We start from the raw sequence: 10,997 nt of genomic DNA, 5'->3' as shown, positions 1-10,997 counted from the left end.
TGTGTTTCTAAAGTAATGTTTTTAGGTTTTATTATTTTCAAAGCATTTTGTAAAATTGTGTGTATATATGAATATTTATAAATGGCTATTTTACTTAATCTGCATATTTCTGTTAGATCTGATATTTATATTAACTATTTTTCAGACAAAGAAATTGAAACAGGTGGGGCGCCTGGGTGGCACAGCGGTTAAGCGCCTGCCTGCGGCTCAGGGCGTGATCCCGGCGTTATGGGATCGAGCCCCACATCAGGCTCCTTCACTATGAGCCTGCTTCTTTCCCACTCCCCCTGCTTGTGTTCCCTCTCTCGCTGGCTGTCTCTATCTCTGTTGAATAAATAAATAAAATCTTTCAAAAAAAAAAAAAGAAATTGAAACAGGTAGCACAAGGCACACAAAGTAAGAATAGAAGCCTAGGTTCAATCCTGTCTGATTCCAAAGACTGTTCTCCACTATGCTTTACTGTTTATACATAAGCAAAGATGTAGAAGAATTCTCAGTGTATGTGTGCTGTTGTCACAGAAAATATAAAGGATAGATTTGTGTAATCTATTAATGAGTTTTCATTGTTAGAGATTTAAGATAAATCATTTCATTATTTGCTGATTATGAATGTGACTGAGTTCCTGATCTTATGTTTTCTCGTTCCCAGCAGTGTAACACTCACCCATTTCACAGTGAGGAAAAAGACAAGGAATACAAACCCCACAGCATTCCCTTAAGACAGTCTGTGCAGCCTTCCAAGTTCAGTAGCTATAGTCGGCGGGCAAAAAGACTACAGCCTGACGTGAGTGCCTTTTTTTCCCCGCATAAAGTTTCAAAGTTTATGTAGGACTTGTTCAGTTCATTTCTAGGAGACATTCTGTTTTTTAATGTATAGTTGGTTCAAGATGGAATTAATTGAAAATGAATGAGTTATGTGTATGGGTATCGTTTCCAATATTTTTGTTCTGGTAGTTTTGTTTTTACGGATTTTAAAAACAAACATTCTTTTAATATAGGTTTTTTCTTTCAAGATTTTATTTCTTTGGGGCGCCTGGGTGGCACAGCGGTTAAGCGTCTGCCTTCGGCTCAGGGCGTGATCCAGGCGTTATGGGATCGAGCCCCACATCAGGCTCCTCTGCTATGAGCCTGCTTCTTCCTCTCCCACTCCCCCTGCTTGTGTTCCCTCTCTCGCTGGCTGTCTCTGTCTCTGTCAAATAAATAAATAAAATCTTTAAAAAAAAAAAAGATTTTATTTCTTTGAGAGAGACAATATGAGCAGGGGGTGGGGCAGAGACAGAATCTCAAGGTGACTGCATGCCAAGCACAGGGCCTGACGTAGGTCTCAGTCTCACGATCCATGAGATCATGGATCTGATGCCTAACCAGCTGAGCCTCCCAGGTGCCCCTCTTTTTAATATAGTTATAGGGGTTAATTTTTTGAATATTGGGTTGGTTTATACAGACTTTGTATTGTTTATTTTTTTAATTGTTAGGTTTTTTCCTGTTTTATTCAGCAGGGAGTCTGAATCTCCCTTTGCTGATCCTCCTGCTTGTGCTCTCTCTTAAATAAATAAGTAAAATATTAAAAAAAATCTTTAATAACAACAAAACAAATACCTAATCTGTGTGTCCACATATGTTCTCATTAAATTTTGGATATTTGTATTTCTAAAATATATTAAATTATGATAATGCCGTTTGTTCTTAGATATTTTGTGAGTAATCCTAATATTAAATTTTAACATTTGGATGTAGAAGGAAGAAAGGAGAAATGTCATGTAGCTCAGATTATTGCAGTTCAGATAGATTCTGCATTAGTGCTTTAGTTCTTCAAACAAGGTAACATCTCATAATTATGTGAGTAAGAAAAGTGAGCTTCTAATAACTGGGGAATCACTAAAATTTGTTCAGAAGTAGTAATTACCAGCTAATGGTAGACAAAGTTTTCAAAACCAAGCAATCTTCAGACACTTTTTTTGAGAATGAGATTGTCCACTTTGCTGGAAAGGTCTTAAAAATTCTTAAGAACTGTATAGTTATCAAAATAAAGGGGTTGTACTTCCAGAACCTAAGAGGAAAAAATTATAAATAAGTTCTGCATAAAGCAGAAAAGAAGTATATGCAGTGAAAAATTAGGTCTAATGTCTTTTTTTTCCAATTTGGATATAGGTATGTGTAATACAAGAATGGCTAGTAAGTTGTCTAAAAGGTTAAGATAATACCTGTCATTTCATATTTGAAAGCAAGCATTAGATCTTTTCAAAGGTACTTTTTGTGAGGAAACTATATTTCCAGACATGGTGTTTAGTATAATGTATGTAGTATAATGAATATATAATGTAAAATTGTAAAATAGTATAACGTGTATGGTACTTAAGAGTCCCATGCCTACTATGCTGATAGAATTATCTTTCACAGCCTATTTTCAAGTTTTGTCTTCTATTAAACCCTGCTGAATGATAACTCAGAAGTGTTTAACCTCACTTATAAAGTGAATTTTAAAATAATGATGTATTTCTTTTTATATAACTGATTGGTAAAATCAAAATACGTTAAGAACGAGGAACCAAGCATCTTTGTGCACTATTGATAGTAAAAGATTTTACTAAAGTTAAAATTTTAAGTTACTAAAATTACAGAGGTGCGTGTCTTCCTGTTTTTTTTTTTTTTTTTTTAAAGATTTTATTTATTTATTTAACAGAGATAGAGACAGCCAGCGAGAGAAGGAACACAAGCAGGGGGAGTGGGGGAGGAAGAAGCAGGCTCATAACAAAGGAGCCTGATGTGGGACTCGATCCCGTAATGCCGGGTCACGCCCTGAGCCGAAGGCAGACGCTTAACCGTTGTGCCACCCAGGAGCCCCCCTGTTTTAACTTCCATTAATAAATCTTTCACAACAGTATGCAACAAATAAATTGGTATTAATTATGTCCAGTTTTTTTTTTTTTTTAAGATTTTATTTATTTATTTGACAGAGAGACAGCCAGCGAGAGAGGGAACACAGCAGGGGGAGTGGGAGAGGAAGAAGCAGGCTCCCAGCATAGGAGGCTGATGTGGGGTTCAATCTCATAACGGGATCGGGATCACACTCTGAGCTGAAGGCAGACGCTTAATGTCTGAGCCACCCAGGCGCCCCTATGTCCAGGTTTTAATGTATAAAACTGATTGGATGACAACATGAAGAGTTCAGTGCCACTAAAAGAAAAGTTTTAAAATGACAATTCCCCTAGAAACAACAGTCGTAGTACATCATACAGAGCCACAAGAGGAAGCTTTAATCTTAGTAAGGATCAGAAAGCAAGGGGAAGGCATAAGCCACAGCCTTTATTAGAGTTTTCTTGGGAAAGGTGAGGCAGGATAAACATCTTAGGATTGAATAGTTTGAATAATTCCACCAGGCTTCGGCTCATAGGGACTTTCTATTTTTTTTTTTTTTTTTTTTTTTTTTAAGATTATTTATTTGACAGAGATAGAGACAGCCAGCGAGAGAGGGAACACAAGCAGGGGGAGTGGGAGACGAAGAAGCAGGCTCATAGCAGAGGAGCCTGATGTGGGGTTCGATCTCATAACGCCAGGATCACGCCCTGAGCTGAAGGCAGACGCTTAACCGCTGTGCCACCCAGGCACCCCTCATAGGGACTTTCTGATGAAGTTGTTTTGGACTTGTCCATAGGTTGATTTAGGAAAGGGGAAATAATGTATTAGTGTGTGAAGGTTAGAAAGGGAGGTGGTTGGGAGTTGGGATTTGATATTGCTTGCTTTGTATGTGATAGGTGGACTCAACTACAAATTTACTCCCTTTAAAAATTAGCTAACCCTTACAGAAACAAGTTTCCTAGGCCAGCACAATCTCCCAAAAGATGTCAAAATATAAAATACAGAAAATTAAAATATGATTAATACTATTAATTACGTCATTGTTTATAATACCAAAAACAAAAGTAGTACCAATGATACATAATAAGAAAAGCTTAAATTACTTGTGGAATACAATTATAATACAATAATAAACTATGGACAGACATATGTGTTGATGGTTCCAGAAATTTTAACTTTTTTTTTTTTTAAAGATTTTATTTATTTATTTGACAGAGAGAGAGAGAGCAAGAGAGGGAACACAGGCAGGGGGAGTGGGAGAGGAAGAAGCAGACTCATAGTGGCTCATAGCCTGATGTGGGGCTCGATCCCAGAATGCCAGGATCACGCCCTGAGCCGAAGGGAGACGCTTAACGACTGAGCCACCCAGGCACCCCCCAGAAATTTTATCCTTGAACAAACCTCTGTTTTGAGCTCCAGACTCTGTTTCCCTTGATCTCTGTCTGATCATTGAGAAATTATTTTTACTACCACCATTCTGTCTTCAGTTGATCCTGTGTTTATTGTGGGTATTGTTGTACAGTATATATTATTTCCTGCATAACTTACTTTGGGAATAGGTAAAACTTAGAAAATGAATGTATTTGTGTACAGATACAGAATAAAATCTACAAAAACGTAAAACTTTAAATAAAAAGGAGAATTACAGTAGGGCTTTAATTTTAAAATAGAACAAAAATGGACTCAAACCCAGGTAAAACACACCTCATAGTGTCCAGTAAAAAGAGATGTGCTGAAAATGGTATATAACACATGTATTTATGATACATAATGTGTTTATGTAGTTTTCCAGGATCCTTGTTTATGTTGTGGGAAGAAAGTTATTTCTATTGGTCTGAGTTCAAACCGGAATCCTCCTAACTTCCCATTTGCATCTTCAACTGAGCTATAGAAAGAGAGTTCTTTATAATATATTTATTGATTCTTTAGTATAACCTGTATATTTTATGATACTTAAGCTTAACTAGCCTGTAAATACAGAACTATTCTATTATTTAATTTGTAGCACGAAAACATTCGAGAAAGGTAGTTACCACTCAGATTTCTCTTTCATTAACTCCTGTCTGGCTATATCTTACCTACAGGCAAAGATATATCATTTATAAATAGTTAAAAATAAGTGGAAACAGTTGATTGACTTTAATCTGTGTCACTTCTTTTGTAATACCTCCCAAGATATTTGCAAATAAGGCAAGTTTAGATCTTGCCTAAAATACGTATTTATATATGTATATGCATACATATACATATATATGTAACTCTTTTCCTTCTTTGAACCTTGTCTTAATAGCCAGAACCTACAGAGGAAGACATTGAGAAGAATCCAGAGCTGAAGAAGCTGCAGATCTATGGGGCTGGTCCCAAGATGATGGGCTTGGGGCTTATGGCCAAGGATAAGACTTTACGGAAGAAAGGTGAAGATTAATAGGGCCAAGAGGCAATGTGTGGGCTAAAGAACAAAAGTAGGAGAGTTGGTTTGTTGTCTTTGATGGGGGAATAGATTTGTTTTCAGATTTGTTTCTAACTGCCCTAGATAAAGAAGGGGTCATATGCTCCCGCACTGTTCTGATGAAGGACGAACCAAGAGAGGATGTGAAAGTGATGTCATCACTTCCCAGAGAGGACTTGAATCATAGTGTAGAGTCCTGCACCAAGATGACGATGCAGCTGAGGAGGAGTCACAGTAGAGCACAGTTTGTAAGGACTTAATCTATGATTTTCTAACACTATTTTTGAACTATGAGAACTAGATGGAATGTGAAGTTATTTTATCCCACCTTACATTCTCCTCCCTTCCGTTTACTTCTGGGCCCTTCATATAAAGAGACAGATGGTTAGGAAGGAGAAGAAACATACCCGAGGTACTGTAGTTAGGAGGAAAATTTGTGTTTCCTAATTTTTAAAATCTGAAATTTCCACCAAACTGCTGAATCTTTCCCAGTACCAGTAATAAGTATTTTCTGATCTTTAACAACTACATATGGTAGGACATAATGTGAAAGCTGTTTGTTTTTGGCAAATTCTGCAAAAATACCATATCTCGTATAGCAGTATCTCTTTTCTATGATCTTGCCTCATGTCTTTAAGTATATGAGTCATCTTTTCCCCTGTTTTGTACTGCTTACTGGAAGGACTTTTAGACTTACTTGAATATTCTGGAGTTTATTTTTCTCTCTTATTCTTTTTTTACTATTCGTGGAGTCTTTGGTAGTTTGCAGTTTGGAAATACATCAAATAATACTACTGTTAAACTGCATGCCATTAAGAAACATATATAGGCATTTTTATTGTGTATATGAAAGGATTGAAATTGCTGTGACTAAAGCTCACTGCCACACATGTATATGTAAGTAAGCTAATGTAAGTGTGTGTGTAAATACATACACATATGTGCATATATTTGTATATTTACATATGCATGTCTCCTATATGAGAATATATATATGTATGTATCTCTCTAGCTTCATACAGACATCATATATTTTCTCCTACTCTGTGACTCTCGTCTTCTCTCTTTTTAGTCATCATTTTAGTTCTTGATTCTTCCAGTACAGCCTATTGTCACTTCAGGTAGTTTTTCTACTATTCGTTCTGCTAAAAATGTATTGATGCGTTTTGTTTTTTATCTGGTAATAGATTATCTTAGTGGTATCTAACTATCCAAGTTGTTTGGCCTTGCCCCCTAGTGTTTTGTTCTTATAGCATACTACTTTAGTGACCCATTCATTATGAAGACACATTTTAGAGTGAAAATGGACACCTATTTAAACTTCATACCAGAATAACAGGTGTTACTGGATATTTGGTCAGTTGGGATTATTATGTTCAGCTTGCATTGAGCATATTTTTTAAACTGTATATAATTTTTAAATGATCCTTGCCAGTTTATACCTTCATGATTGAGGTTTGTACCATTAAATCTTATATAAAAAATCTGCTTTGTTGTTCTCTAAGCACCTTAACCATGGTTTTCTTGATGTGTTATATTATTTCATAATTGTGTGTCCTGTCATATTTTTCCCCATATAGTGAACTCATGCGTACGACGTTACGTAGCTGTTGGCTGGTGGTAGCTGTTCAAAATAAAGTGGTTTGGAAACCTGAGAAAAGGTATCATGGAGCAGGCAGCTTATATTTTTATTTTTCCTGGTAGATTGACTCATATCTCTGTCGAATATGCTCCCGAGGAGATGAAGATGATAAACTACTTCTCTGTGATAGCTGCGATGATAATTACCACATCTTCTGCCTAATGCCACCGCTTCCTGAAATCCCTAGAGGGGTCTGGAGATGCCCAAAGTGTATCATGGCGGTATGACTGTTAAATATGAATATTTTACATTTAGAACTTGGCAATTTTTTTAAATCCAGCTTCTTGGTTTAAGGAAAACTAGAGTAGGTGTTACTGGCTACACTTTGTTAACTTACTGTGTCTGTCAGGTTTTTTGATTGTCTATGAGTTACTAAGCAAGAATGGTTGGACAGACTAGTTGTACAATTGTATACGTTTAAAACAGGAAGGACCATAATACAAAGGATGTGAACCACATGAGCAAAGAAAAGGGAATAGGTTTAGTAGATAGTGAAGAAACCATCCTACCTTGAAACATAAGAAAAGGTGGAGGGTAGAACATAAGATATATGCCCTGCTGTTCTTTTTGGGTTCTTTGCCTATTTCCTCTTTCTTGCTGAAATACTTTCTATTTTAGGAGTGTAAGAGGCCCCCTGAAGCCTTTGGCTTTGAGCAGGCTACCCAGGAGTACAGTTTGCAGAGCTTTGGTGAAATGGCTGATTCCTTCAAGGCCGACTACTTCAACATGCCTGTGCATGTATGTGGTTGTGGAGTGGAAATATAGGGATTACTGTCTGATGAGTTTCAGTGCTCATAGAGACATGGGTCCAAAATGGAATGTGCTGTGATCATCTTTTACATCTTTTGTCACAGATGGTACCTACAGAACTTGTGGAGAAGGAGTTTTGGAGATTGGTGAGCAGCATTGAGGAAGATGTGACGGTTGAGTATGGAGCAGACATTCATTCCAAAGAATTTGGCAGTGGGTTTCCTGTCAGCAGTAGCAAAGGGAACCTATCCCCTGAGGAAGAGGTAATGTGATTTCTAACTCATATTAACAGCGCAATCAGGGAAAGTCATTTTAGCATGTGAAACCATCTGTTCTCATGACTCCTTCCATTTAGTGCTGTTTTCACATAACAGGCATAGAGATCAGGTTTCCTGGCATTGGTTGATCTGTCAGTAATCCTCAGTGCACATAACCACCATTACCACCCCTATTACCATTTTGCATTTGTGATGGCAAAGAACACAAGGAATAGTATTAAACCTTGGATTTATCAATTAGGAGCTACAGGAGTCCTTCTGATTTCCTTAAAAGTAAATACTTAAAGCTTATCATCTTTGGCTATCTGCATGATAGACAAAAACAACTGCTATTACCAGTTTATTCATATTTATATATAAATTCGAAAGAAAGCATTGGGAAGTACCCTAGTTGAGTTTTTAATTTGTTCATTATGTGGAACAAATGGAGTTATATGGAAACTAGTTTTATCCAAGGCAATCTCATGTATAGTCAGACCCATTTCGATGTCTGAAAATTTAACTCATTACATTAGGAATTTCTTGTGGGCAATCAAACAATATGGGTGAAGCATAACTTAGTTGGGAAGAAGAAGCTAAAAGATAATGCATCTTATGTATTATTGAGCACTTACTCCTTTTTTGATTATTCTTTTACCATGATGGCCAGAGCCTAGACAAATAGTGTTTAGCTTGTATATACATTGACCTCATGTAAAGCCTTATGAGACACTTGTTCAAGATAGCAAAAGTAGCAATTTAAGAGGGGAGAAATTTTCAAAAAGGTTTAGTCAGCTCTTATGTATTTATATTAACTTAATATATATATGTATGTATGAGAATGTATATATAGAGACAGATACGTATACCTACATAGGAGCATTTGAACAGACTTTTTATTAAGAAAATAGTTCATATTCTTAAATAAAAGTATTACATATCAGTTGTGGAAAATTGAAAACTATAAACTAAGGAAACAAGGCAATCACCACCTGTAGTTTCCTTTATTGACATCTTGGTGTTTTTTAAATTACTTTTTGGAAATTGGAAATAATTGAATCATGATATTGTAAAACCACAACAGAATAAATGTAGGTTTTGTATCAGTTATAAAGCATAATATTAATATCCTCAAACTCACATTCGAACCTGATAATTGATGTTTTCTAATATAATTGCATCAATTTCCATGCTTCTCCACAAGTCATTTCTCCCTGCATCACCTCAGTAACCCTAAAAGGAGACAGATAAAAATTTTGTCATAATTTTCTTTCAGTTTTTTAGTGTTTAATTACATATGAATGTATTTCTAAAAAGCATGTTACCCAATTTTTGAGCTTCGTAAATCTTATGGTGTGTGTATCTCAGACTTGATTTTTAAAAATCAGTGTTCTACTTTGAAAAATCATTCACATTGTTGATTAAAGCTTGCATGTACCTGGTTTTTCTCTATTGTATAATATTCCACTGAGATTATACCATCATTTATCCATTTTTCTGTTGGATCACTTCCAGTATTTGGCTGTTACAAACATCACTCTCTCTCAAACAAATAAATAAAATCTTTTGGAAAAGATAATAAATCAACTTATTGTTTATATTTATTGGAATTTTGCCCCATCCAAAGTGATGTAATATTACTACTATTCTGTTCATCTCCCTTCTAACATTTGTAAAATTTTTATTTGGGCTTTAAAAATTTTTTTTGCTCTATAAAATAGATGCCATTTTCATTGTTTTATATTTTCAAGTTTAATATACACCTATTCATGTGTATACTTTTTCTTTTTTATTTACCATTTCTCTTGAAACTCAGATCTTTTTTCAAAGCTATTTTCTTTTTTGTCTGAAATAAAATCTTCAGAAATTTTGTAAGTAGAAGTATTTATTTTATTTGTCAAAAAGAAATGTTTCTTTGCCTTTATTCTCAAAAAATTCTTTCTCTGAGTATGCATAAATCTGGTGTAGGAGTTATTTTCTTCACGATACATTAAAAATATTCTTGGATTACTAATTTTTGAGACCTCAATTGTGAGTCTTAACATTTATAAGTAATTTAATTTATTTTTCTTCCCTGCATGCTGTAAGATATTTTTCTTTTGGGTTACTACAGTTTTTCTTGATAGGAGATGTGACTTCTTAGTTTAAAATACCAGGGGTTCATTGTGTTTCTCAAATCTGAGAATTCACCTTTTATCAATTCTAGGTACGAACCCTTCTACCATAACTTCTCCAGTGTTCTATCATAAAATCTCATATCCTGCATCATCTTATTTTAACTTCATGATTCTTTACTTCCCTTTCATACTTTTTTCTTTTTTATCTTCTTGTTTCTTTCTGGTAATTTGTTTTAAATAATTTTAAAATGAATCAGTTTTCACAGTAGCTAATTTTTTAAAAGTTTATTTATTTGAAAGAGAGTGAGTGAGAGGGGGGAACAGGAGTGGGGTGGGGGGTAGGACAGGGGAGTGGCAGAGAGAAGGAGAGGCAGGCTCCCCACTGAGCAGGGAGCCCAACGTGGGGCTCGATCCCAGGACCCTGAGATCGTCGTCTGAGCTGAAGGCAGACGCTTAACTGACCAAGCCACCCAGGTACCCTCCACAGTAGCTAATCTTTATAATACTACTCCGAATTGTGGATTTCTAACATATTTTCTATTTTGGGAATTTGATTATTTATCAGATTTTCCTAGTCATTATTAGGAGCTTATGCTTTTTTACTATTATTTTTAACATATTGACTTTATAGTTAGTATTTGCCAATCTATAATCTTATTCGTACTATTTGTGTAGTTTGCTGTTATCTCAGGAAATATTTTCTCATTTCACTCCCACTCCCTATCATATGCCTTTTATTTAATATGAACTCATGTTTCTGTGAAGCATATGTATTATAGGAGTTTTTATGAAGCCTAGGTTAAAAATATGTCCCACTTAGGGGCGCCTGGGTGGTACAGTCGTTAAGCGTCTGCCTTCGGCTCAGGGTGTGATCCCAGCGTTCTGGGATCATCCCTACATCGGGCTCTTCTGCTGGGAGCCTG

General features: G+C 35.7%; 1 protein-coding gene across 1 annotated transcript in view; it reads left to right on the top strand.

Moving 5' to 3' along the window:
- LOC103679220 (lysine-specific demethylase 5D) overlaps nucleotides 1–8,164 on the top strand; it is a 12,067-nt gene extending 3,903 nt beyond the window's left edge. Inside the window, exons 5-10 of the mRNA XM_008708727.2 lie at nucleotides 650–784; nucleotides 5,150–5,273; nucleotides 5,393–5,556; nucleotides 7,013–7,171; nucleotides 7,569–7,688; nucleotides 7,805–8,164. Of these exons, the coding sequence (XP_008706949.1) occupies nucleotides 650–784; nucleotides 5,150–5,273; nucleotides 5,393–5,556; nucleotides 7,013–7,171; nucleotides 7,569–7,688; nucleotides 7,805–7,972 (870 nt within the window). The 3' untranslated portion in view covers nucleotides 7,973–8,164. The remainder of the gene's footprint in view (nucleotides 1–649; nucleotides 785–5,149; nucleotides 5,274–5,392; nucleotides 5,557–7,012; nucleotides 7,172–7,568; nucleotides 7,689–7,804) is intronic.
- Nucleotides 8,165–10,997: the final 2,833 nt, after the last annotated feature.

The sequence above is a fragment of the Ursus maritimus genome (assembly GCF_017311325.1).
Source record: "Ursus maritimus isolate PB19 chromosome Y unlocalized genomic scaffold, ASM1731132v1 scaffold_Y3, whole genome shotgun sequence".
Taxonomy (NCBI): Eukaryota; Metazoa; Chordata; class Mammalia; order Carnivora; family Ursidae; genus Ursus; species Ursus maritimus.
The sequence above is the reverse complement of the archived record's forward strand: the minus strand, read 5'-3'. Positions and strand labels throughout refer to the sequence as shown.